At 51.2% G+C, this 25012-nt stretch overlaps 7 protein-coding genes across 7 annotated transcripts; 5 read left to right on the top strand and 2 right to left on the bottom strand.

The window, feature by feature from the left end:
* Positions 1 to 854: 854 nt before the first annotated feature.
* Positions 855 to 4479, top strand: BO88DRAFT_45606 (putative protein kinase). The gene is made up of 2 exons (XM_025710905.1): positions 855 to 2221; positions 2286 to 4479. The coding sequence occupies exons 1-2, from the start codon at positions 1071 to 1073 to the stop codon at positions 4162 to 4164; spliced, it is 3030 nt and encodes a 1009-aa protein (XP_025563071.1). The 5' UTR covers positions 855 to 1070; the 3' UTR covers positions 4165 to 4479.
* Positions 4480 to 5699: 1220 nt separating this feature from the next.
* BO88DRAFT_404967 (eukaryotic translation initiation factor 4E) lies at positions 5700 to 7673 on the top strand. The gene is made up of 3 exons (XM_025706752.1): positions 5700 to 6140; positions 6233 to 6985; positions 7050 to 7673. Exons 1-3 carry the CDS (start codon positions 6106 to 6108, stop codon positions 7306 to 7308), a joined length of 1047 nt encoding a protein of 348 aa, XP_025563072.1. The 5' UTR covers positions 5700 to 6105; the 3' UTR covers positions 7309 to 7673.
* A 1501-nt stretch (positions 7674 to 9174) lies between these two features.
* Positions 9175 to 13734, top strand: BO88DRAFT_404968 (SUMO protease ULP2). Its single transcript, XM_025706753.1, has 8 exons — positions 9175 to 9403; positions 9520 to 9626; positions 9686 to 9766; positions 9832 to 9889; positions 9947 to 11130; positions 11244 to 11642; positions 11697 to 11762; positions 11813 to 13734. Exons 1-8 carry the CDS (start codon positions 9191 to 9193, stop codon positions 13452 to 13454), a joined length of 3750 nt encoding a protein of 1249 aa, XP_025563073.1. The 5' UTR covers positions 9175 to 9190; the 3' UTR covers positions 13455 to 13734.
* Positions 13705 to 14632, bottom strand: BO88DRAFT_404970 (gamma-glutamylcyclotransferase family protein). Its single transcript, XM_025706754.1, has 2 exons — positions 14353 to 14632; positions 13705 to 14294 (listed from the first exon to the last, which is right to left on the bottom strand). Exons 1-2 carry the CDS (start codon positions 14378 to 14380, stop codon positions 13738 to 13740), a joined length of 585 nt encoding a protein of 194 aa, XP_025563074.1. The 5' UTR covers positions 14381 to 14632; the 3' UTR covers positions 13705 to 13737.
* Positions 14633 to 14760: 128 nt separating this feature from the next.
* On the top strand, positions 14761 to 16114 carry BO88DRAFT_404971 (signal peptidase complex subunit SPC3). The gene is made up of 3 exons (XM_025706755.1): positions 14761 to 15050; positions 15171 to 15244; positions 15329 to 16114. The coding sequence occupies exons 1-3, from the start codon at positions 14905 to 14907 to the stop codon at positions 15865 to 15867; spliced, it is 759 nt and encodes a 252-aa protein (XP_025563075.1). The 5' UTR covers positions 14761 to 14904; the 3' UTR covers positions 15868 to 16114.
* A 1210-nt stretch (positions 16115 to 17324) lies between these two features.
* On the bottom strand, positions 17325 to 18812 carry BO88DRAFT_340341 (protein kinase PKP2; the record flags this gene model as incomplete). The annotated part of the gene is made up of 4 exons (XM_025703054.1): positions 17325 to 18116; positions 18174 to 18456; positions 18514 to 18633; positions 18685 to 18812. 4 exons carry the CDS (start codon positions 18810 to 18812, stop codon positions 17325 to 17327), a joined length of 1323 nt encoding a protein of 440 aa, XP_025563076.1.
* A 1305-nt stretch (positions 18813 to 20117) lies between these two features.
* Positions 20118 to 24831, top strand: BO88DRAFT_404973 (ubiquitin-specific protease UBP15). The gene is made up of 11 exons (XM_025706756.1): positions 20118 to 20358; positions 20473 to 20593; positions 20779 to 20923; positions 20982 to 21139; positions 21192 to 21381; positions 21432 to 21540; positions 21593 to 22541; positions 22594 to 23726; positions 23784 to 24098; positions 24151 to 24280; positions 24340 to 24831. Exons 1-11 carry the CDS (start codon positions 20350 to 20352, stop codon positions 24447 to 24449), a joined length of 3369 nt encoding a protein of 1122 aa, XP_025563077.1. The 5' UTR covers positions 20118 to 20349; the 3' UTR covers positions 24450 to 24831.
* Positions 24832 to 25012: the final 181 nt, after the last annotated feature.

The following is a 25012-nucleotide window of genomic DNA, read 5'->3' on the forward strand; positions in this document are numbered from 1 at the left end:
AAATATGGAGGAAAGACGAAATACCCGAACATGAACCCAAGACAGATCATCATTGGCAGAAGTACAAGACAGTGCAAGAAGGGGGTAAGAGAAAAGGCTGAGTTCGGTGCAGCTGGACCATGATGGAAGAGAAGAATTGAAGCCCTCCCGTGGCCCGGACATGGAAACAATGGCCATGATCGAGGCAGGGGGCATGGAGTGAATACTACTGGGCTGAGGATGTGCTATTCAGCGACGCTCATATTTGACTGAGGATTTCGACATCTGAATGCCTCCATGTCTCCCCGTACCCCAGGCCCCAAAGCGGCCTAAGGGGTCTACCGGACAGCAATACCGGTCGTCACCTGGTTTTGCCGTCTCTGCACCGCGGCCTTGCGCCAGCATCCGTAGTAAGAGCCAAACTACTGGCAAGCCCGGAAGTGAAAGAGGAAGAAGGGATCGGACAAGGAGGAACACTGGATCAGCGGCTCGTCGGTGTTGGGCCGCCCCAGAGTCACCTGCTGGACTGACTCTCTTCACTAAAATCTCCCGCCATCAAAGTAGACTCCCGTTCCATCACCACCTTGCAACTCATGGTGGTTCTTCGTATTATCTAGTGCTCCAAGGCCAACGAAAGCGGCCACTGGAAGCAAATTAATCCCCCTCGGGACCAACCAAAAAGAAAGACTGCGAGGTGCGTCTGTCCCCCCCTTCTCCCTTCTAGAATACCCATTTTCCCCTGCACTTTACATTCTGCAGCCGGTTCGAAAGGTGTTCCCGGACATTGACGATCTGCTTCTGCCCAGAACTGCCGGCCTTTGCGACGCCTTTTTCCCATCCTCCCTCCGTCAACTCAAAACCCTCCGGAAAAACCGGTCTTCCGCACCACCCAATCCCCCGACAGAAAGAGAACTGTGAACGCGGCCGACACACGCCCCGACCAGCCTAGACGAGAGGATAGGCTCCACCGGATTATCCTAACGCTGACATCTACATGCGAACCTCCTCATCCTTCAGTGGGCCGGTCATTCTGATCCCTGCTGCTTTTCCTTCCTTTTCTGTTGGAATCCGATGCAGCTGAAGGAGAATACATGGCTGGGTCCCGCAGGAGTCCGGTGTTGAGAGACCAGTGGAGAGCCACCAGCGACACTAGAGACCCCAGAGACCGGGAGAAGCACCGGCCTCGAGGCTCGTACCGCGATAGGGGAAGGGACAAATTTCGCGACCGTGAGCGTCGTCGCCGACCCAAAGAGGGCAGACCCGACGACGAGCTTCCTCTACGGTCGCCGCCACCGCGTCCCTTTCCTCCACCTCACCACGAACCTCGCCAACACCGTGATTTGTCCCCTAGCACCGTCTCCGCCCGTGGCTCCCCTGGTCATCCACATTCGGAATTTCACCCTGGTCGGAAACTAGGCCGTGATCGCTCACCCTTACCCACTGATTATCCTGGCTTGGAATCGCGTCGTTCTCTCGAAGCTGAAAACACCAACGATAGAGGCCACCATCGGCGCGACCACTCACCATCCGCTCCGCCTCCCTTCAAGCGTAAAAGGACGCGCAGTCCTTCTCCCAGTGGCTTCGATCAGCCTCCCACCCGGCCAAGTCATCGCTATCCTCCTTCCAATCACAGTGACGACCTGGATCGAGGTCTGCCATCCAACAGGCGAGGACGATTCGCAACTCGGGGTCGGTCTGGTCGGAGACCATCCCCCCGACGAGGGAGAGATAGACGCCCACCCGGGGGTAGACGTCCAATATCCCCACGACCTAGGCGCTCTAGGTCTCCCGTACGTGGTGGGAAATCTTACGCATACCCTCGGCGTCGCTTTCATAGCCCTTTGCCGGAAGACGAACTCGCGAACGAGCCCCGCTATCGATCACCTTCGCGTCACTCTGTGCAGTCCGGTGAATCGAGAATATCTATAGCTTCTCGCCGCAATTCTCTGGGTGATCCGACGATGAACTCCGCCAGACCCGCCCGCTCAGCAGCGGGTGACTCGTTCAGGTCTCTGTCCCCGTCTCGGGAAGCTCCGGGGCATGATGCAGATAATGCCAGTGTTTCGGCCAACGGGGAGACATCACGCGATGCATTCCAGCGCCCGCGAACATCTCGACCGTATGCCGATGCCTCTCAATACTCCTCGACGATGCAGAACGCTACTCCGACGAATTCTTACCACGGTTCGCCACAGCCTGGTTCTCCGTACTCGGGCGGACGCGGGGGACGGGGTCAGCATGTGTAAGTCGAGTCATCTCAGGACAATTCTCCGCAGCATCAGACTAACATCAGACAATATGTATAGCCCTACCTCTCCATACCGGCAGAACAACTACACTACGAGTGGACCACATGGTCACAGCTCGTCTTATTCAGGGCCATCTTACCGTGGTGGACATTCAGGGTACCGTGGCGGCTATCAAGGCCATGGCAGCGACCGTCGCTTTATGAACTCGGGGCCTCAGGGCCATAATAACGGACCACCACATGGTCGAAGCAATTTTAACAAAGCACATTGGAGGGGTGATTCCCGAGGTCGAGGCCCTTCCAGCCCTCACGAGCCCTATAGGCAACCATCAGCCAGCCCACCACCGCCCCCGGCCAACGAAGAAAGACCCCATGTTGACGAAAATGGTGACCAGTTTGCACCATCAAGGAAAGAATCCAACACAGAAGATGACGGTTCGAAGGCTACTGCGGGAGGTGATGCTCAAGGCAACCCACATTCAACTAATGCTACGCAACAGCCTAATTCATCTGCTACCCCCAACAAAGGGGGCAAAATCAGCTTTGCCTTCAAGGCAAAGACTACCCCGGCTCCAGCTCCCAAGCCGGTTCCCGACTTGGCCCAAAGAATGCTGGCACGAGAGCCACCGCCGCGCGCTGCTGAGCCACCTCCCCGCAATAGGTTATTGAGTGGCCCGCCGCCACCGAAGTTCAAGCCTGACACACGTTATGACCGTCGTGATCGTGACAGAGATAGGGACCGCGACCGTGATCGGCCGCGCGACAGGGACCGAGATCGAGGGAGGATGGACCGCAGAGAATTCCGGGAACCCCGCAGCTTTCGTGAAGCTCGAGACCCACGCGATATGAGAAGAGACGACCGACGATTCGAACATCGCAATGAAAGAAGGAGAGGTGATCGAAGACAAGACTTCCGTCCCGACCGCCGTCGTGAGCGAACTCCTGAACCGAAAAAGCAGCCAAAGATCTTGACTCGTCCCAAGCCACGTCCCACCCTATCCGAAGAATTTGCCCAGTCGGACTCGGTCTATTATCGAAAGCCTGGCAATGAGTCTGTCATTGGTGCCGGTACATATGGAAAGGTTTTCAAGGCGATCCATGTCTACACACAGAAAAAGGTTGCTTTGAAAAAGATCCGAATGGAAGGCGAGAAGGACGGCTTTCCCGTCACAGCTGTGCGGGAGATCAAACTACTTCAACATCTTCGCAACAACAACGTTGTCAGCCTGTTGGAAGTAATGGTTGAGAGAAACGAGTGTTTCATGGTCTTTGAATATCTCTCGCACGATCTGACTGGCTTGATCAATCATCCAACCTTCACGCTGACGGCAGCTCACAAGAAAGACTTGGCTAAACAGATGTTTGAAGGGTTGAACTACCTGCACCACCGTGGAGTCATGCATCGTGACATCAAGGCCGCCAACATCCTCATCAGCAACAGAGGGCAACTGAAATTTGCGGACTTTGGATTGGCCCGTTTCTTTTCCAAGAGTCGCCAACTAGATTACACCAATCGTGTCATCACCATATGGTATCGACCACCCGAACTTTTATTGGGTGAAACCAGGTATGGACCGGCGGTCGATGTCTGGAGTGCCGCGTGCGTATACGTGGAGATGTTTACGAAGAAGGCTGTCTTTCCTGGCGAGGGCGGAGAGATCAGTCAATTGGAGAAGCTTTACAATTCCCTTGGTACGCCGACTCGGCAAGAGTGGCCAGACATTGTCGAGATGCCCTGGTTCGAGCTGATGCGGCCGACTGAGCGACGCAAGAGGATATTCGAAGAGGTCTACCGGGAAGTTCTATCACCCGCTGCTCTGGATTTAGTTTCGCAAATATTCCGCTACGATCCTACAAAACGGCCAAGTACCGAGGAGATTCTGTCACATCCATACTTTGTTTCAGAGGAACCAAGTGCTCAACAAGCCGTAGAGTAAGTTTAAATGCATCATAACCCCTAATTGATTGACGCTAATGCATCTCAGATTGGAGAATATTGAAGGTGACTGGCATGAATTCGAGTCTAAGGCTCTCCGTCGGGAGAGGGACAAAGAACGTCGTGCTGAGTATCAGCGGGATAAGGAGAAGCGCAAGGGGGCACCATCTGCACCTCCGAGCGAGAGAGATCCCAAGCGTGTCAAGCAAGACGGGTCTGAAAGCGGACCACCTTCTGCGCCACACCCGGGTCAGTGAAGCCTGGATGTAACATCCGTGCAGCCCTCTCCAACATGCCGATTATACGAACTCTCAAACCTCAGCGCAATGAAATAGGGGTTTCCGGAAAGCATGTGCGCCATGCTAAGCGTCACGCAAATTACAACATCACCGGGGCTAGCTCCTATGACAGAACTCCTTTCGTAACCCTTTCTTCCCCCTCACCTACCCCTACCACTTTCACTTATTATGCGGGACTATGACCGACGGGCGACATGCACGCGGCTTATTTTCCTCGGAGATTTGAGTTCCGAGCATCCTACAATTATGGTCCAGCATCTTTGACAGTTGAGGCCTTTTCCATCCTGGGCACACTTGATCTGTGTATAGATTCCATTGATACGACAATACAATGCCATTATCTCTATTCCATCTTATTCTTGTGTACGGGGGCAGTGGTTGTAGAAGATCATCCGATCTGAGGTGTCGATCCGAGTCGAATCACCAAAGTAGCGTTGAATGTTTGTGTAGCAGTGGTGAACTCGTACTGAGGACAATTGCTAGTCTACCATGGGACAATCTACTACAAACAGCCACGTCAGCAACTGATGAGGCAGAGCAGTGATACGCAAGACAAGGAGCAAATCGTGGCAATCAGACATGCCTGTGGACCTCACACTCGACCAGCAGATGCCTACACCACCGTAATAGTAGTGTGGAAGCGGTTGAGCACCTCGGATTACCAGAGTATGTGAATGAAAGCTTCATCATGCATCGTAGGGGACCGGGAAGCGGCCGGCCGGCTGATGTTCATTTGAACAGACTGCCAGACAGCACAAGGAGAGGAAGAACGCACCGGCGACAGTTGAATTACTACAGATGCGCCGGACTAAAGATTCCACAGCTGCTACGATTCAATCTTCAGGGAGCCAATGCCAAACATATAACATAATATTGGCAAAGGCATGTCCCGTCATACAGGTCATCACCGCATCATGGAGCCCGGAAGAGCCCTCGTGATGATGGTTTTAGAAGCGGGTATTAAGAAATATTCTCGACACACTCATCGGAATCGCCAGTGCAGTTGAAAATTCGACAGAATCAAAAGTGTGCAGCCAGCGATGATTTGAGTTGGTGGTCTTGGGTTTAAAGAAGAAAAAGAAGAAGAGGAAGAGATGCGAAAAAATTCAGCGGTTAATAAAGGGCGCCGCAAGGAAAAACGACGGAGCGGGCGGGCAGGCGGGGCGGGATGGTGATTGGCTGGCGGGCAGCTGGAAGTGCTCGACTTTCCCAAGTTCTTTCTTCACTTCCAGAAACCGCAATTCCGCATTTCTTCTTCCCTTCCCTTTCCCACTTCACATCTACCAAAGTATCTACTTCCTGCTTCTCCCCCCTCGACCTTCTCAGAACTTCCCTCGCCACGTTCACGATCACGATCACGATTCCTCCTCTCCAACATTCGTCACATTCTATCCCTCGCCTCGCCTCGACTACCGTCCTGACTGCTCCGCTCGCCGCGTCCCTTCTTGTACCCTCAATCTAATCCTATCTAGTAATTTTCAGACTTGGGTCCTGTGTCACTCGATCTCCCTTGATTGCTCGATATCTTCGTCCACCACCTCGAATCTCTTCCTCCTCCTCCCCTTCGCAAAACAACCCGACCGCCGGATCCTGTGTCCCCGGCTGATGATCGCTCGCTTTCTGGGCCGTCAGTAGCTATCTCCATGGATAACGCAAACCTCTGGACTCGCCGATCCAAGTACGTCCCACTTCCGCACGATGACTTTGCCCGCATGCTTGCGTGGCCGGTGCGACCCAACTAACCTTTTAATCTTTTGTTTCTGTCTACAGCACCTCCAAGTTGTCTCTGTCTATGACGGGGACGGACGGCGCTCGAGTTGAACTTCCCCGCGCCACCAAGCGTTTCGGCCCCGACAGCTCCCACGGCGGCCGTTCCAACCCTTTCAACGCTCTCTCCCCTCTCTCTGGCGGCGTGTCCTCTCCGTCTACAAACGCCTCCTCTGCATTCGGCCTGGGCTCTGGTGCCTTTGCGTCGTTTGGAACCCCCAAAACCCCCGGTGCACCTTCCGACCTGAAAACCCCCGGCGAGAAGCGCGAAAACCCTGTCGACCAGGCTTCCGCCGCCGAGGCCGGCAAACCTAAGGGTGCTGCCTTGACTCTCAAGGAGCACCCGCTCAAGTCCACTTGGATTATCTGGTACCGGCCTCCCACTCCTAAATACTCCGATTACGAAAAATCTACCGCCCCGCTTGCATCCATATCATCAGTAGAGAGTTTCTGGTCGATTTACTCGCACCTAAAGAGGCCTTCTCTGCTCCCCACCGTCTCCGACTACCATATCTTTAAGAAAGGCATTCGTCCGGTATGGGAGGACGAAGCCAATAAGCGGGGTGGAAAATGGGTGGTAAGGCTGAAGAAGGGGGTTGCGGATCGCTACTGGGAGGACCTCCTCCTGGCTATGATCGGTGACCAATTTGCAGAGGCTAGCGATGAGGTTTGTGGTGCGGTTCTCAGTGTGCGGAGCGGGGAGGATGTTCTGAATGTGTGGACCCGCATCGATGGCGGGCGGAACATCAAGATCAGGTATGTCATACGTGGACACATTGCCTTGGAAGCGACATCACCGGTTCACTAACATGCTCTACAGGGAGACAATCAAACGTCTACTTAACTTCCCCGCCGACACCAACATTGTCTGGAAGAGTCACGATGACAGTATCGCCCAACGTTCGGCCATCGACCAGGCTCGCCAGGAGAAGGCCGCCGGAAACACCGGCCATCACCACCATCACCATCACCATCACCACCATAACAACCACAACCACAACCAGCAACACCAGCTGGGCGATCGACGAAGAGTTACGGCGAATGACGAAGGAGATAAAGGAAAAGGCACGACATCTTGACATGCTTTACGTGGGTTATGATCCTGTATAGTAAAGGCCACACAAAAATCTCATTGGGATGATTTGGGATCGGGGCATTTAGGGCGAAATACTGAGTGGTTCCGATTTGGGTTTTTATTTTCTGACCATTTTATTTCAATTCATGGGCGCTGCTACTGCACGTGGATATGCAAGTTTGGGGTGCTCGGATGGGATGAAGCGTAACTACTTTTATTACTGCTATACTTAGTATCTTCTTCTTCTATCTACTTCCTCACCTGCATGAATTGTGATGGGAATAACTAGTTATTGATCTGCTAGTGGACTTTTTTTTTTTGACCAGACTAGGCGATCGTGCATGTAAACTACTACAATTTTATTCCCCGCATGCTTTTGATTTTTCACTAATTCCAATAATCTCGGGTCTTTTTGAGAACCCACGTGGAATTGGGTCGATTCTGTTCTACCGTCTACACCTGATCTCTTCCCTCATACGGAAACTAACAAAGCTAAAAACGAAGCGATCTCTCTGAACACAGCGATGAAATTATTCCTTTTCCCACACCGACACCCTTCTCCGGCACTATTTTCAAAGCCATCAATCCGGTCCTTCACCCACGCCTCTAGCTTAACAACTTGATTTTCAACTTCATCATTTCCTCTCACGTTTTCATATCTTAGTATAGACTGCGGATACTATCCCCACTACTATCTATCTATTCTGCCTACATCTCATGGAACCTAGATCTGAATAGTCTGGATAGAAATCTCTGAAGTGGAGCCGCGGCCAATGTAAACCAGACATATGACATCTTGCAGGTTAGTCTGCTATATTCTACAGCAGGAATGTGATATATCATATTCAATGACGATAGGATAGCATTACTGGAGAGTTGAACCTGCATTATGGAGCAACTGTGTGTGGGTTGCGTTAAGGTGCTGTGGTGCATTAGTTACTTGGGTCGTGGTAGGCGTATAGCTTGCTGGAGTATGTAGTAGTTATCGTGGCATTGGGAGATGATGCATTGGATCCTAGTATTTGTACCTGCTTGTCTTTCTGCAGCCCATGAGTGCTGTGTGTGATTGGATAGAGCATCTCAAGTACGAGTAATTGAGGGCTTTCTATCTACTTCATAACAATGACACCACTACAGCTATGGATTTAGGTATCAGGTATTATTGTATGAAGATTAAGCTCTTACTCTGTTTTTTACAAATCGATCATGACTTGATATTATGGGCTAGGCTTCTTGTGATACAGTGTTCATCTGTCTTTCTACCGGATTGCTTTCTGGTAAGTTTTGCATCAAAATACGATCTTCCTAGGGTATGTTAGCCGGTCTAATAATGATAGAGAAGTTTATGGGCATCATTTGTAATACTAGTATAAATACTAAGTAGTATCTATCTCGGCATGCTCAGGTACAATCATGATGGTGATTCTATTACTATGCAATAACTTGTAGTTGAAACTAAAGGGAAATATATATCCGCAGACCGTCACGGTGTTAATGCCCTCATCTACTACCAGATAGTGTTAGTAACATATAAATGTTCCAAATCCAGATTCTACCTCGGTGCTAAAGCGAAGTGCTACTACTAGCATCTATCGCAGAGTTATACTTATTTGGCGCCCTGAATGGTGGTTACAGAGCCATACTGTAGACTATCTACAGCAAATGCACGAGACACCACTAGTGCGGGCACTAGTGGCCAGACTAGAACTAGTAGTCAGCAGATTTGTAGGGCTCCGCACGTCGGTGGGCAGAATCTCCCCACCGCCTTTTCTGGCCCATCCATGATGCATTTCTCTCTATCGCCATGCCCACTTCTGCTCGGTATTCGCCGAATATGAAAACCCTCTTGGCCTGTCTGGTCATGCAATGACCTCGCTCGTGACTATATGCCACTCTTCAAACAACTCTCAGACTTCCTCTCCGGCCGCACCTCCAGTCGACCCCCCTCCTCCCCGCAAACCTCCCCCGATCCTGCTCCCCCATCAGATGCGACCTCCGACCACATACAGCGGACTGAGACGTCCGGCGCATGGAATCCCGGTTCGCCCATAGAATACGGGTCTCTTCATACACCTCTTGAAAGTATTCATCCGGTCACTGTAAGTATCCGTACTCCGCCCAGCGCTTTCCAGATTACCGTGCGATCATTCTTTCGCAACCCATGTCTTGGCCTTGAATTTTACATTTTCCGCTCTGCTAACACCGGCCGTGATAGACTGCTTTCAGCAATGCCGAAGGACTTCGACATTCTTACGAACACCGACCTGTACGTCCACAATATCGCCAGACCGTTCCTCGATCAGATTCAGGAATGCGTCGCCTGTAAATATGGCCTCGCAATGCAGAAGCAGACCGAGTGGTACTGACTCGATTGATATTAGGTCTGGCGACTCAACACATGCCAAGTCGCGCCAGCGTTCCGAAGCATACGATGAACTCAGGTTGTTTCCTCCCAATAAGTGGTGCGTTCAGTTTTGCGCAGTGGCCATATGGAACACATGCTGATCAGCGAGATTTACTTTTTTAGGAATGACCCCGGTGGAATCCCTATAGTGCCAGGACAAACAAAAAGCAATAAGCCCAAGGTATGATATGATCAGAACTGAAAATGCCTGTGTGCTCGTGCTAACAGCAGGAACAAGTCACCTTTCAGACCCGTGGATACGATATCGAAAGGTCGAGACAGTGGACCGGTTCGTGCACAAGGAAAACCGAATCGCCTACGGAACAACCAGCCAGGAAATGTCACAGGATACGCAGGCTCTGAAAGACCCAATAAACGGCGCCGCCAGGATACCCTCGATTCCAGCCGAGGAAATTTCACAAAACCGTCTGACAACGATGTTGAGCACCCCGCTCAGGAGGCGCCCCGCATCGCCGGTCACCCACCACGTATGTCTCCTACTTTGAGCCAGAGTTCAGGGAAGCAAAAGAAACAGCGGAATAACAGACGCTCAAAAGTGGACGAATACCGAAGCACTGAAAATATCGTGAGACCTTCCCGGATACAACCAAGCCCAAAGCGTGGTCCCTTACCCAACCTCGGAGCACCGTCCGATGATGACCGCGACGAACGTTTCACGAAAAATGCAACCAAAGAAAGACGGAGAAACAATTCTTTCATTGTCGACATAGACTCCGGCGCCGAGCAGGAACGACCTTCCAAACATGAGATCCTACAAAGCGTCGAAATCATAAATGCGAAATCACAGGACCCTGCAAATAAGACAAAGATGGGTCTGCTTCATGATCCGGAAATTGCGGCAAAACCCAGAAGACGGGTGTCTGAATCGCGGGAGAGTCCCGATGAGCTTCAAGGGGCGGTAACTGTGCGGCCACCGCCCGCTCAAATTGGAGACAAGAGAACTGAGCTTGGAAGTCAACGCACGACAGGCCGTGAGCACCTGTCTCAAGACATCAAACCCACTCTTTTCGAAGCATCCGGGGCAAGCAAGAAAGGGAAACGGAAGAACAAGAAGACCAAAGCTTCCGAAATGTCGAACCAGCGATCCTTCAAAGCGAAGCTCGTCCGAACTGGTCCTATCGAACAGCAGGCATCGGACGGCAAGTCCGTCGAGGTTCAAGTCGACATGACGAAACGCACAATCGCACTGTGTCAAGAGACAGATTCTGAGAACGTTTTTGAAGCGCCTCTTTCTAGAGTACGACAGATCCTGAAAGCAGAATCACCAAACAATAAGGTCAGATTAGTGCTCTCAAAGACGTCGGAACTCGATAATCGGATCGATATTGAGTTCATGTCTTTCACTGTGAAGGAGGAATTCTGCTGTTTATTGGGTGAGGTCGACATTCGTGACAAGTCAAGGTATGTCTGTTCTCTGTTCTCTGTTCTCCATTCGTGCCGCTTTCGTTTGGCTCTATCGTTGCTGTTCCCGAATACTACCTTTTGCTATTGAACTAAGGCTGATATGAGAGTAGCGAATGGATGGACAAAGCATTCAATAAGGCCCAAAGAGAAACTAAACAACCTACAAATGGAATTAAACGGCCATCATCGGAAGGCGGTCTTGAGCAAGTCCCGGACAAGCAGCGTGACACCACGAAACGGGTGAAGCTCACGGACAATCTGCAAGATGAAAACGGGGTTGCCGCTGGGAGACAGCCGTCGCCGCCGGACGCCGCCTCTCGGGAACGTGCAAACCCCTCCCTTACTGCACCCAAGCCCAACAAGTCGAACCCATCGCAGCCTGAACCAAGCCCAAGCCGTGTGTCGAAGAGCGCCACGGACCCCGGTGTGGAAATTCCCGTGAAGAAGTCTGCGTCCAGCATCACCACAAGAGCCATGTCGCGTCTTCCTTCGGCGACTACAGTAGTGTGGTATGTATTGACTGGTCAATATTCTGTGGTAGAAACGACTGACAAATATGACAGTGACGATAGCGATGATGAAAGTACGCAGTCACCCTTGCCAGCTGTAAACACTGAAAAGTGGCACAAGTATGCAACTCTGCAAACCATGGTACTCGTTGATGCTGACTATGTAGTAGACCCCTTGTCTATCCGCTGGTTGGGAAAAAGAAGGCCGAGGTGGATGTTTACGACTTTGACCGGCTGCGCGAGAACGAATTTTTGAATGACAACCTTATCGGGTTCTACATTCGATTTCTGCAAGATCATCTGGAGCGCACCAATAGTGACGCGGCGAAGAGAGTCTATTTCTTCAACTCCTTCTTTCACGATACACTTATGAATGTCCCTCGAGGCAAGCGGGGCATAAATTATGAAGGCGTGCAGAAGTGGACGAGGACCGTCGACATATTCAGTCATGATTATGTCGTGGTCCCAATCAATGAAAGTGCGCACTGGTATGTTGCTATAATCTGCAACTTACCAAGCCTGCAGGGGATTGTCCAGGAAGGGCTGGATCCAAGTGAACAAACACAAGGCGAAAAAGAGCCTTCAGGGCCACCAGACAGTCAGGTTCAGGAGATCTCTGAAACGCCAGAGCCGGAAGTAGCCGCCAGTAAGGACAAGGAAGAAAAACAGGCCAACGGCTCAGGCCCTACGAGAGCGGAGTTAGCTAGGCGATCCCTAGAATCGATGAGGATAGCTGATGGGGCTGGAAAAGACCAGCCTGCAGAGAGTCCTGCTGCAGATCAAGAGTGGCCTGAGCTCGAAGCTAGCCCAGAAAGGCCTTCCAAAACTCTCTCCAGTCTTACAGAGAACGCGACGACGCCCGAAAAGCTTGATACGAAGGAAGCCGCTCAATTGCCCGAACCATCAGCTAAGCCTCGCAAACAAAAGGCAAAGCGAGCGGGCCCTAGATATGACGTCTGCCAGCCGATCATTATTACCTTTGACTCGCTGAATGTGCCCCGTTCGCCAACAATAAGCTCCCTTCGTGAATATTTATACGAAGAAGCCAAATCTAAGAAGGGCGTCGAAATCGACAAAGGCCTGATCAAGGGTATGAGGGCCCGAGATATTCCCCTGCAGCCCAACTATTCCGACTGCGGTCTGTATCTTCTGGCGTACCTGGAGAAATTCGTCCAAGATCCGGATGTGTTTGTCAGGAAGCTTCTTCAGAAGGAGATGGATTCGAAAGACGACTGGCCTCCGCTGAAGTCCGGTCTCCTCCGACGGCGACTGCGCAAATTCCTCGACATGCTTTATGACGAGCAGGAGCAGCTCAAACGCCATGAGATCAGTGACAAAGACACCATGGTGAATAAGAAGCCGGTATGCTACCTACTCGGTAGTCCCGTGCTGGAGGGTGCGGAGGGCGAAAGCAAACGTTCACCCCGGAAAAAAGGGCCATCGAATGGCTCGGAGGATCGTGCTCAAGCTGTGAATACTAAACGACAGTCGAAAGTCGAAGCGGAAACTGGCGCGGGCCAGGGCAAATCTAAGGAGATTCAAAGATCACCGGTAGTGGACACCAAAGAGTCACTGCATCCCGAAGCATCCCCCGAGAAAGATATTGTCCTAGTCCCAGACAGCCAGCCGGAGGCCGCGCCACCGAAGACCAAATCCAAACCATCAAAAGCACGACGACAGAGTCCGGAGTCGGAGACACAGCCGCGCACCATTGTCCACAACAAAGAAGATGCTTCGGAGGGCGAAAGTCCTGACGACGGTGTGAGTGTTGTGGCAGTCGAGACACAAGTACGAGGGACACCCACGAGGTAGTCAGCTATGCACATAGTAGTAACGAAAGCACTATCTCTAATACCTAGCTTATGCATTATTTGTTTTGTCATTTTCCTAATCCGTGCCATCCGCACGCAGGCGTTTTCGGAACACTGGGGAGGGAAGGGTTGAGTCAACAGTTGCATTAGATACCAAGCATTTGCATGCGAGTGATTCTGTGGAATTCAAGACGAGGGGTGATATGTATTGTATATATCGATATGTGATAGAATCGGATGATCTGATCTGATCTACCCAGCTGAAACTATTCTATATCTACTACCTACCAATCCTTCTCATCCGCCTGCACCCACCACGCCATCTTATCCCTCTTGAACGCCTCAAAATCCCACTCCGCATCCTCTAACCGCTCCTTTCCAGCAGTCCACACATACGTAACGGCCTCTACTTCCTCCCCTTCCTTGGTCTCACTGCTGCCCTCTGTCTCCGCTGCGCCTAACACCTCTTGTATCTCCCTGTTATCACCCTCAGTCTGATGATGATTCTCTAGAACCCTCACCCTAACCACCCTCTTCTCATACTCATTCCCCTCGAACCGATCCAACCGATACACGTCCCCGTCTGTTAATCCCCACACTACTGTTCCCAGCACAGATGCCTCACCTCCAGCAGCAGCCGTATCACCACCATCAACTGCACCAGATGAAGAAGAAGATAATGTGGTAGGTATAATACCCGGATAATCCGCATACAGGACGCGATGGCGTCGATAGCCATGCAGAATTGCAGGCTTGATTGTCAGGAGAGCCTTTTGCCATGGTTCTGGAGTGGCGTGGCCGTGGGTTACGCGGTGCAGGATGGGAGGGGCCATTAGGGTTCCTTTGAGGGGGATCTTAGTAGGGGTAGGGTAGTGGGGGGAGAAAGAGGGGGCGGGTACCGTAGAAGAAGAGGACGTGGTCGCCCATTTTAAGTGCGTTTATCTTGTAGTAATGTATATATGTATGGTCTATTGTGGTGTGGAATTTGAAGGAGGGGAGGGAGTATGCGGGGTTAATTGGTGGTTGGTGTTGAGGAAGTAGTGTGGTGGGTGTAAGTGGGTAATTAATTGAAAGGGTATTATAGTAATAATAAAAGAAGTTGAGTATAGGTAACGAGAGTATATGCGATTGTCTAAAACAGCTTTGCGCGCAGCAATCCTATCCGACGAGGAAATGAAGTTGTAGTAGCGAAGTGCGACAGACAGTATCGGAGATACAACGATAAGTGCTTGCTTATCGATAAGCCAGCCAGCCATTCAGCTCAACCAATGCCGAAAAAGGCCCATGTGGCTTCAAGCTCCGCTCATCTTTGTTTCTGTTACTATCCCCAATACTATCCCCAATACAAACATCCTCGCGACATCGCAACTTCACAGGGAGTTATACTCCCTATCTTTCTTTCCATAAACCTCTTTTCCATCGCGGTCCTCCATACAACACAGAGGGGAAGAATGCACTCGACCCTCAACCGCGCCCAAGGCGTCTTCGGCTTCTTCACGACCGTCGCTCTCTTCGTCGCCGGTCTCGCTGCTCTCAGCGTATTTCTCTATCCGACTGATGATGTGACGTCTAGTGTGAAGTTGCGCGATGTGAAAGTGTACGATTCCCCCCGCCCCATTTTACTCTTTCCAATATCCCCCAATACAATACCTACACCACCCCCATAACATCCACATCCACACCACCAATAACTAACCCAACCCAACCTATTCAACAGAACAAAAGGCCGTCCCCACTACTACAGCACACGAAAGGAAGAATACGCCGCCATGAAATTCGATTTAGATGCTGGTACATACATCCCCCCCTCCCCCACTCGCATCTCCCATTCCCCTACCCTCCCAACACACCATGATACTAACTCAACTATGAAAGACCTAACCCCCCTCTTCAACTGGAACACCAAACAACTCTTCGTCTACGTGTACGCGACCTACCCCTCCGACCCTACCAACCCAACCACCTCCGCGCCCTCTCACTCCGTCATCTGGGACACCATCATCCCGGCCCCGGAGTCGCCGTACTCGTTTGATTCCCTGCGCGAGAGATTCTTTCCTTCTGCATCGTCTGCGAGCAACAAGAAGCGCAGTACGAAGAAGACTTCATCGTCCAGTAAAACTGCTAATAAGAAGGCGTCGTCTGAGCCCGGGAAGCTGAGACTCCGCGATCAACGGGCGAAGTACTCCATCGGGGATGTTTCGGGGAAGATGGCTGAACGGGAGAATGTGACGCTTTCTGTTGGGTGGAATGTGCAGCCGTGGGTTGGGGCGCTGTGGTGGGCTCCGCAGACGGGGGGTGCGATGAGGACCGGGGGGGATGTGGGCACGAGTAAGGCTTTTGGGTTGCCCGCGTTGAAGGGGAGGAATGTTGGGACTGCGTCTGCTTCTGCTGGTAATGCTGCGGGGGCGGTGTAGGTGGGGGAGTATAGTGAGTGATTGTTGGGTTTGTTTATGTAGGAGGGATGGTATAATTGCATTCATTGGGATTGTTCTTGTTTATTTTGGGTGTTTTATTTATTTATTTATGGAGGCATGGGCTGGGTTTGAGCATGTCATCTACTTGCATTGTAGAAATAAAAGGACCTCAACTCCAGTTAATGATGCTGTCGACCTATGGTCGCTCATTTTAGGGTCTCATTACATAACAATACTGGAACAATCGAATGTGAAGGAAAACAGAAACAGCCATGTTCATATGCAGCTTGAATCATTCAGCATCCATCAAGGGATCGTGCCATACGTCGTGTGATGATCTCCCCCACGCTGAATCCGTTCGGAATAGACTCCCGGCGCGCGACGTGGTGCTTCACCTGTCCCTGCGTTGCGATTGGCGTAGTATACGTATTCGAGGTAGAATGCGTGGACATGGCCGGGAAGGTACCTGCTCAATGTGGACTCGGTCAGAAACCATTTACTTTTAGGAAACACTGCGAGGGCAAAAAGTATGGTGTGAATGAAGGATGAGGAACTAACCCCAGGATCGTCAAGAGTATATTGATAAGCAGATCAACACTGCAACCCGAGATCATAAACACACCGAGAGGAGGTACTAGACGAGCCGAAGAATTAGCTTCAAATTCAGATGCCAAGAAAAAAAGTGTGAGAATGTAAGTAGAGGATCTGCATACTGAACAAGGTAATCAGAATCAAGCAGAGCATGGAGCATGTTCCAGCCATCTTTGTTGAACCGAAGGCTATGTGATAACGACGATATAGTAGTCGTAGTACTGATTAGGACCGTGCGGCAGACTTGACACGTTTGCTCGAGTCCAAATAGGTACCCAGGAAGCTAAGGGATAGAATCACCACCAGCAGGATGTAGATGTAGATGGGGACGTTGTCGTCTTTGTTGGAATTGAGACGCTTCATTGTATATGTATCGAGAAGGGGAGAGAGGATCGGATCAGTCACAAGGTTTCACAGGTTGTTTCTAGATCGACGTCACCGGGACGGGAAGGTGGTACTGGAGGATCGAATCAATTTCCCAAGTGTTGATCAGCCTTGTGAGCTAGCGCCACGGGTAGCAAGTCACAAGTCAATTTGAGTAGTATGAGAGAACAACACAGCAGCCGAGTTGAGCGATCAATCCCTTGCCAGGCCACCAAACTGAACAAGGCAGAAATGTTTTTTAGTTTGGCCTGGAATTGCCCGGATCCCATTCCGGCTGACGTCATCCCGCAAGCTGCCGCAAATGGGCCGCGCTTGCCTGTTTGGGCTTAAGGCCGAGCTACGGAAAACCTGGGGTAAGTGGGGAGTTTCAACTAGTAGATAAATAGGAGATGTTAAAGGCAGGTGCCATTGTCGCGGTTGGTGTTCGTTTAACGTGTATATTTGCAGGTATATACGACTTAGCCTCTCCGTACTTCGAGCCTCTATACTGCATCAATCGACGCACGTGTCGTCACCTGTTCGTTCTTGTTGCCGAGTTTCGAGATCTGCAGGAACGCATCCACTCCGTAACCTTCGAGGCTGTGGAGCTCCAAGCTGCCCGCCCAGTACTCGGCATACACTCGGCTCATGGGCAGACCGATCCCCAGGCGTAGATTAGGGGGCCGCGAGGTCAGCGAATCCAGCGAGCTCTCGCGGAATGTGTCCCGATCCGCATCCTTTCTTTCTGTTGGCACGCACAGCTCCTGCATGGTGGCAGCCATGGCGGGAACCTGTCCCAGATTCTGGAGGTGTGATGTGCTGTAAGGGCCCTTGTTGAAAGACCACAGGTACGGCAGGACCTTACGCGGTATGCCGCCACCCTGATCCGATACCCGCAAGATTACATGCTGCGGGGCCTCGCAGATGAGAACCTCGATAGGCGGCGGTTTCTCCGTAGAGTCCCGGTATCGTTCACTCACAGCTTGGATCGAATTGCGGAGTAGCTCACCGATAATATATTCCAAGTGACTCAGCATGTAAGGGAAGGTTGCCTCAAGGTGACCCTGCACCGAGATTTCTGGTATCTTATCCGAACCACCGTTCTGCCGCAACATATCCTGCGCCAGCTTCCCGCACCGTTCAGCAACCTCTTTCGCGTTGCATCTGAGAAATACCTCACCGACGAAGTCGGCATTTAGATCTGTGCGATCTTGGGAGCCAGGGAAGTGCCATGGAGAGTTGAAGGTTTCCGTTAGAGCAAGATGTTGCTCGGCGATAACGCGGCGTGAAATTCTCTGTTAGGCCCAATGTATTAGTTGAGAACTATACCATCTACCCAGACAAGGTCTTACCGCTCGGAGAAGTGTGTTCATAAAGCTGTCCAGCACGTCTGATGGGACGAGCTCGCGGCACTCCAAAACACCCGTTGCTAGTTTGGGAATCACAACCAGGTGTTCTCGGAGCGTTTTACGTAGGATGTCGCAGAATTTGTCATTGTCATCCAATGTCTTTATCTCTGGGATGGTCCGAAACCGCTCGAATGCCTTGTAGTAGAGCTCGTACACCATGGACAGGTGGGGATTGGCCACCACCACATACGGGAGTCGTTGGATATCTCGTAGGCGATGGGCGAGTCTAGTGAAATATTGGAGTTAGTTAGATCGTCAACTGCGATGGAACAACCGCACTAACCTAGTTGGAAGCTCAGTTCGTACGTAGTTGGCCGAACTGATAAGCCGGGATTCCGTCAGGGTTCGTCCGAAGAAAGTTAGCTGTCGCAAACTGATAGGACGGATGTCACGCTCAACCCATCTGCAACCCATTAGCATTGACGCCCGGCAAAACGTGTCAAGGATAGCCTACTCGTCCAAAGCCGATACCGGTCTCCACGGCGGCGGACTGTGAGCTTGCTGAGTGGAATTAAATCGTAGTTTTGGGGTGCAGCATTGACGAAGAGCCCGCCAGCGACGAGCTGAATGACTCCACGCCATATTGCTGTGGTTTGGACTGAGTCAACGGCTCAAGCGCGAGTGTGGCATGGAGGGGACCGTATTACGCCAATGCAGAACGGGCGCGCATCAAAAGAGCCACACGAGATCAAGTTCCGATAGAATGGTCCATACATGGCTCTGCAGAGGATCAATTTGGTCCACGACCGCTGAAATCACAGTGGCATGACATGGTTCCTGATGGCAAATGCGGCCGGTTTTCCAGGCGTCCGGGCGGTGAGAGCTTTCGGCATGTGACGTGCCGATGCTCACATGGCAATCATCAATCAACACTGCAATATCCCCCTTGAGAGTATTCGTATCAATCGTGTATAACTGATATCCCCTCAAATCGGTGGTCAGATGGGTACTGCGTTGGAGTTAGGGATACAGTACAGGGATGCTGGTACTGGTGCTGGTGCTGGGTGTTGCCTAATTAAACGGTGATCTTCCATCCCACCCGATCGTGGACTAAGAGCGGATGGCGTTGGGAGGAGGTCCAAGCCTAATGGAATAGAAGAATAATTGGTAGGAAGAGCACGGAGTAAGACAGAGTAAGTAGTTAGCAGATAAACTACTAATAGTTATATGATATACATTCTTTCCTTCTCACTATATAGTTATAAGATGCCGGATAAATTCTTTTTCAAATCATCCTTTTTCGGTCAGTCGGAACTGCAGCATCCTTATGTTGCGCTCGGATTTGGCTTAGTTTAGACGGTGGAGCGTCAAAAATGCACGGGTGATATCACGCTTGGGTAGGTGGCTACTGGCTAGCTATGCCCTTACTGTACTCGCTCCTGCATAGAAAATAAGATAACAGAATGCGAGCCAACGCCAGGCAACTGCCAGGAGAAGTTGAGCTAGTAGCCGCCTAGATTGAAGCTGCAGATGGTAAAACCGGTAACCGCCTTTTGTGAATATTTCCTTTTTGTGCAGGTCCTGTGTTCACACAACTCATGACAGGAAGCATCAAGTTAAATGCCCATAACATGACAATGGAGTCAACCATTGTACGAGCGTAGATGGAAGTGACTAGTAGTATGGTCACTGTTCAGGGGACTCAAGTCAAGAAGCCATATGTATTAACCCCAATCCACTGATTAAGCTACGTTTAAAGGCAGCGAATAGAGCAGTAACAGGCAGTAAAAAGAAAAAGAGGAAAAAGAAAGGTGGTGGTGGTGTTGGTGCTGGTTTGTTAGGGAAGTACCAGAAACCTCTTAATAATAAGGGCTGCTGTGTCCCGCATGGCCGTTATTATTGGGTTATGGCAACTCCGCCACTAGCTTCATCCCAAACTCCTGCGGACTGGAATCAACTGCAGCCCAGATCCTCCTCTTCTTTTTCAATTCTCATTCTCGTCTTACGAGGTCCTGACCTCTCCACCTCCCCCCTTCTATTCTCGCCCTATCCTATCCACCTCTCCGAAGGATTAACCCGTTCCGATCTAATACTCCTCACCATCCAACCTGCAGCGTCCCGTCCGTGAGAAGAGTCTGTCGTTCAACTCCAGTGCGGGTACGCACTTTTTTCCTTCTACATGGACAACGTAAGTTCTCCCTCATATTGTGCTTCACTGAAAATCATTTCGCATTCACCTCCCCAGATATGCCTGTCCCCCGCAAGCCACCGATCGCTGACATCGTGTTCCGGATCCTCATAGGTCCCAGACAGTGAGATGCTCGTCGACGAATATGAGCAGTATCACAATGATAGAACCGACGAAGTCGTCGTCTCTCGGTCCGGATCGGAGGAACCGGAGCCAGAGCCTCTTGCCGACGATCGTAAGATCCTTCTCCCCCCGTCTTCATTTGCTCCCTTTGGCGTCTCTTGTGCCGTGGCGATGGTTGTGTGTTGGTGTTACGGAATCCCCGCGGTGGGGGTGAGCCGTTACAGTTACAGGTCGCGGTGACGAGCGCTTTCTCCGTCAAGCTTGAGGACATGTCTGATCCCCCGATTTTCACTACAGATGCAGCAATGATGGCCCGGATCCTCCCGAAAGACCCCGATTTGGAAACAGAAGATGAGACGTATCACACATGGCATATCCAGGATTGGCGGAAACTCAAGAAGAAGGAACACGGCCCGGTCTTCCAGTGCGCCGGCTCTCCTTGGTGGGTGCACCGTCCTGTCGCTTCTATCCGACGAGCTGGCTCTGACATCTATTCATAGGCGAGTCCTCTTCTTTCCTTACGGTAATCATGTCGAACACGCATCCTTTTACCTGGAGCATGCCTGGGAAAACGAACCTCCAGCCAACTGGTACGCTTGCGTTCAGTTCGCTCTGGTTTTGTCCAACGTCAACGACCCATCCATCTACATCTCTCACGGTGCGTATACCCAGACTGGAAGCCGTGGCTATTTTCGCTGATCGGAATGTAGTCGCCACACATCGATTCAATGCGGAAGAGGGTGACTGGGGATTTACCCGATTCTGTGAACTGCGCAGGCTCTTTAACGTGCCATGGGAGGGCCGCGGCGTTCCTCTGGTGCAGAACGAAGAGGCCAAGATCACAGCATACGTGCGTGTTGTCAAGGATCCCACAGGAGTACTGTGGCACAGCTTCCAGAAGTATGTATCTGCTCATACGTCTACTCGGACCTCTTGCTGATTGCTTCCAGCTACGACTCGAAGAAGGAAACAGGCATGGTCGGGTTGAAGAACCAGGGCGCAACCTGCTATCTGAATTCGCTTCTGCAATCTCTATACTTCACCAACAAATTCCGAAAGGTACGTGGCGGCCTCTATCTGCTTCGACGTGAATGCGCTAACACGCTTCAAGGCCGTCTACGAGATCCCGACAGAGGCCGAGGCTTCAAGAGACAACAGTGCTTGGACTCTTCAGAGACTGTTCTATAACCTCCAAACGAGTGAGAACTCTGTCTCGACGACAGAACTCACAGCATCCTTCGGCTGGGAATCACGACAAATATTCGAGCAACAGGATGTCCAGGAGCTTTCTCGAAAGCTTATGGAGAGGATGGAGGAGAAGATGAAGGGCACGCCGGCAGAAAAGGCTCTCCCCGAAATGTTCGTCGGAAAAACGAAAACCTATATTTCCTGCATCAATGTCGATTACGAATCGTCGCGAGTGGAGGACTTCTGGGATATCCAACTCAACGTTCGCGGCAACAAGACCCTCGACGACAGTTTCAAGGACTACATTCAGGTGGAGACCCTCGAAGGCGAGAACAAGTACGATGCCGGACAGCCCTACGGTCTCCAGGACGCCAAGAAGGGTGTAATCTTTGAGAGCTTCCCACCTGTTCTGCACCTTCATCTCAAGCGATTCGAGTATGACATCCATCGTGACGCCATGATGAAGATCAACGACCGCCACGCCTTCCCCATGGAGTTCGACGCCACCCCGTACCTGTCCAACGATGCCGATAAGTCTGAACCCTGGATCTACGAGTTGCACGGTGTGCTGGTGCACAGCGGTGACCTTAATGCCGGTCATTACTACGCCTTTTTGAAGCCTACCAAGGATGGACACTGGTACCGGTTCGACGACGATCGGGTGACCCGGGCTACGGACAAGGAGGTGCTCGAGGAGAACTACGGTGGTGAATATGAGCTGGCCAACGGCGCGGCTGGTGTTAGACAACCTTACACCCGCGGGCTGTCGACCAAGCGCTCAATGAACGCTTACATGCTGGTATACATTCGGAAGTCCAGATTGGATGATGTTCTCTTGCCTATAACAAAGGAGCAAGTTCCTTCCCACATCGGTATGTTGGATATCTTTATCAGCTTTAAAGATCTATACTAACTATGCCGCAGAAAACCGACTGGTGGAAGAACGTATCGAGTTGGCGCGCAGAAAGAAGGAGAGAGAAGAAGCCCACCTGTATATCAATGTCGGCGTATTGAGCGACGAGTCTTTCCAGGCCCATCACGGGTTCGACCTCACAAGTGCAGACCTGCCAGCTACCGATCCTGCGGTACCAAAGCAATACAGAATCCTCCGGGCTAAGAAGGTCGGAGAGTTTGCACAGCAGCTCGCAGAGGAGAAGGGACTCGATCCTGAACAGGTCCGTTTCTGGGTCATGGTGAATCGACAGAACAAGACGACTCGGCCGGACCAAGTCATCAAGGATCAGGACATGACTGTGGAGGAAGCTTACAATCGCTATGGCACGAAAGGAAACCCATTCAAGGTCTGGATGGAGGTGGGCCAGCCTTCCGTAGATGGATCGATTTCCTGGCCGGATAACAACTCGGTGCTCGTCTTCTTGAAACATTTTGATGCGCCCTCGCAAACAATTGCGGGTGTCGGCGCAGTCTACGTGCGTAAGACACAGAAGGTTGCTGACCTTGCCCCTATCATTCTCGAAAAGATGGGCTGGCCTGCTGGGACCGAGTTCATGCTGTTCGAAGAGATCAAGCATAACATGATCGACGTCATGAAGCCGAAGCAGACCTTCCAGCAGTCCGAGATTCAGGATGGAGACATCATCACCTTCCAGAGAACGATCAAGGAGTCAGACCTACCGGCAACCGCCTTGTATACGGACGCAAGGCAGTATTATGATTACCTGCTGAACAGGATCAACATTACTTTCGCTCCGATCAAGGCGGATGAAGGCGACGAGTTCACACTCACGTTGAGCCGTAAGATGACTTACGATCAGTTCTCGAAGAAGGTCGGCGAGCACCTGAACGTGGAATCGACTCATCTGCGCTTTGCACCCGTCCTTGCAAGTACCGGCAAGCCGAAGGCGTTCATTAAGCGGAACTCCAACCAACCCAACCAAACCCTGTATCATATTCTCGGTGGGCAAGCAACAACCTACGGATACAGCATGCATCGCCAGGATGCCTTGTACTACGAGGTTCTGGAAACTAGCTTGAGTGACTTTGAGTCTAAGACCTGCCTGAAGGTTACATGGCTTCCTGAAGGTATCACCAAGGAGGTAAGTCCCGATTGAAAACCACGCTTTTGCAAAGGATTGGAGCTAAATAGTGTTTAGCAACTTGTGGAGGTGTTGGTTCCTCGCGACGGTACCATTGCAGACCTTGTTGCCGGCCTTCAGAAGAAGGCAAACCTGGACGACGAGACGATCCGCGAGACCCGCGTCTACGAGACCCATGGCGGCAAGATCTACCGGGAATTTCAGGCTGACTCGAAGATTGCTGGAATTAACGAATTCGTGTCGCTGTACGCCGAGAGGGTTCCCGAAGAAGAGGCCAACATGCAGGACGGCGAACGGACGATAAATGCCTTTAACTTTGACCGCGAGGTCAACCGGCCGCATGGCGTGCCTTTCAAGTTTGTTATGAAGCCGGTACGTTGTAATTTCGCCTGACTTCGGGTAACAGCATACTAACGTGTACTAGGGCGAGATCTTCAAGCAGACGAAGGAGCGACTGTCTAAGCGGACTGGCATCAAGGGCAAGCAATTCGAAAAGATCAAGTTTGCTGTGGTGTCTCGCAATATGTATTCCAACCCGCGCTATGTGGAAGATGGTGAGTGACCCGACCCTGATTTTCTGAGACGAATGCATTGTTTAGCTGACGCTGTTCAGATGATATCCTCTCCGACATCATCGGTGATTCGGACGACCTGCTTGGTCTCGAGCATGTAAATAAGAACCGCAATTTTTGGAACCGGAGCGAATCGTTCTTCATCCGATAGATGGGAGTTTTGCTTGATGGTTATGGCCATGCACGTCTTTTTTGCTGGGCAGTCTATCTTACGATTGGCAGGGAACGCATACCATTATGAACATACGGAGGACATGTGTTGCCCAGGCGAATCAGCTTATGAAGAAAGATTTTCAAAAAACAACATACTTTATACATGATGAACAGATGCGATTATTTCGATGTTTGTGGTGTTGGTCTGTCTGGTAGCTTAGAAGGGCAGGCCTAATGGTTCCGTTATGATATGCTTTTAGCAGCTGGAATTGATGTATGAGCTAGCTTGGAACGATGCGAGCTTTATGAATGAACCGTAAAAGTGCAAAATGGTCAGTCAAAACAGGGGCCGCGGTGAGAGTGATCCAGCCAGTCTGACAGGCGCTGTCTCCCAACGTATTTTGCATTTACTTGCTTCCAGTGCCAAAGTAGTAAATTTGGCAGTAGAATAAGCCATTAGTAGAAAAATACAACAGGAGGCGGGTCCATCCCAATTGGGTCGAGGATAAACGGGAAGACAGCCTGTTAGTGCAAACACAACAAACGGAGCGGGCCAAAGTC

This window comes from Aspergillus vadensis, assembly GCF_003184925.1.
Source record: "Aspergillus vadensis CBS 113365 unplaced genomic scaffold BO88scaffold_11, whole genome shotgun sequence".
NCBI lineage: Eukaryota > Fungi > Ascomycota > Eurotiomycetes > Eurotiales > Aspergillaceae > Aspergillus > Aspergillus vadensis.

Excerpts from the sequence above, each read along its gene's own strand:
- BO88DRAFT_45606 (XM_025710905.1), top strand. The coding sequence starts at position 1,071 with ATGGCTGGGTCCCGCAGGAGTCCGGTGTTGAGAGACCAGTGGAGAGCC. Across the intron at positions 2,222-2,285 it reads GGGGGACGGGGTCAGCATGT|CCCTACCTCTCCATACCGGC; the intron begins GTAAGTCGAGTC and ends CAATATGTATAG.
- BO88DRAFT_404967 (XM_025706752.1), top strand. The coding sequence starts at position 6,106 with ATGGATAACGCAAACCTCTGGACTCGCCGATCCAA. Across the intron at positions 6,141-6,232 it reads CTCTGGACTCGCCGATCCAA|CACCTCCAAGTTGTCTCTGT; the intron begins GTACGTCCCACT and ends TTCTGTCTACAG. Across the intron at positions 6,986-7,049 it reads GGGCGGAACATCAAGATCAG|GGAGACAATCAAACGTCTAC; the intron begins GTATGTCATACG and ends CATGCTCTACAG.
- BO88DRAFT_404968 (XM_025706753.1), top strand. The coding sequence starts at position 9,191 with ATGCCACTCTTCAAACAACTCTCAGACTTCCTCTCCGGCCGCACCTCC. Across the intron at positions 9,404-9,519 it reads AAAGTATTCATCCGGTCACT|ACTGCTTTCAGCAATGCCGA; the intron begins GTAAGTATCCGT and ends CGGCCGTGATAG. Across the intron at positions 11,643-11,696 it reads TCGGCGACTACAGTAGTGTG|TGACGATAGCGATGATGAAA; the intron begins GTATGTATTGAC and ends CAAATATGACAG.
- BO88DRAFT_404970 (XM_025706754.1), bottom strand. The coding sequence starts at position 14,380 with ATGGGCGACCACGTCCTCTTCTTCTACG. Across the intron at positions 14,295-14,352 it reads CCACGTCCTCTTCTTCTACG|GAACCCTAATGGCCCCTCCC; the intron begins GTACCCGCCCCC and ends TCCCCCTCAAAG.
- BO88DRAFT_404971 (XM_025706755.1), top strand. The coding sequence starts at position 14,905 with ATGCACTCGACCCTCAACCGCGCCCAAGGCGTCTTCGGCTTCTTCACG. Across the intron at positions 15,051-15,170 it reads AAGTTGCGCGATGTGAAAGT|AACAAAAGGCCGTCCCCACT; the intron begins GTACGATTCCCC and ends CCTATTCAACAG. Across the intron at positions 15,245-15,328 it reads GAAATTCGATTTAGATGCTG|ACCTAACCCCCCTCTTCAAC; the intron begins GTACATACATCC and ends CAACTATGAAAG.
- BO88DRAFT_404973 (XM_025706756.1), top strand. Across the intron at positions 20,594-20,778 it reads AGAGCCTCTTGCCGACGATC|ATGCAGCAATGATGGCCCGG; the intron begins GTAAGATCCTTC and ends TTTTCACTACAG. Across the intron at positions 21,382-21,431 it reads CTGTGGCACAGCTTCCAGAA|CTACGACTCGAAGAAGGAAA; the intron begins GTATGTATCTGC and ends GATTGCTTCCAG.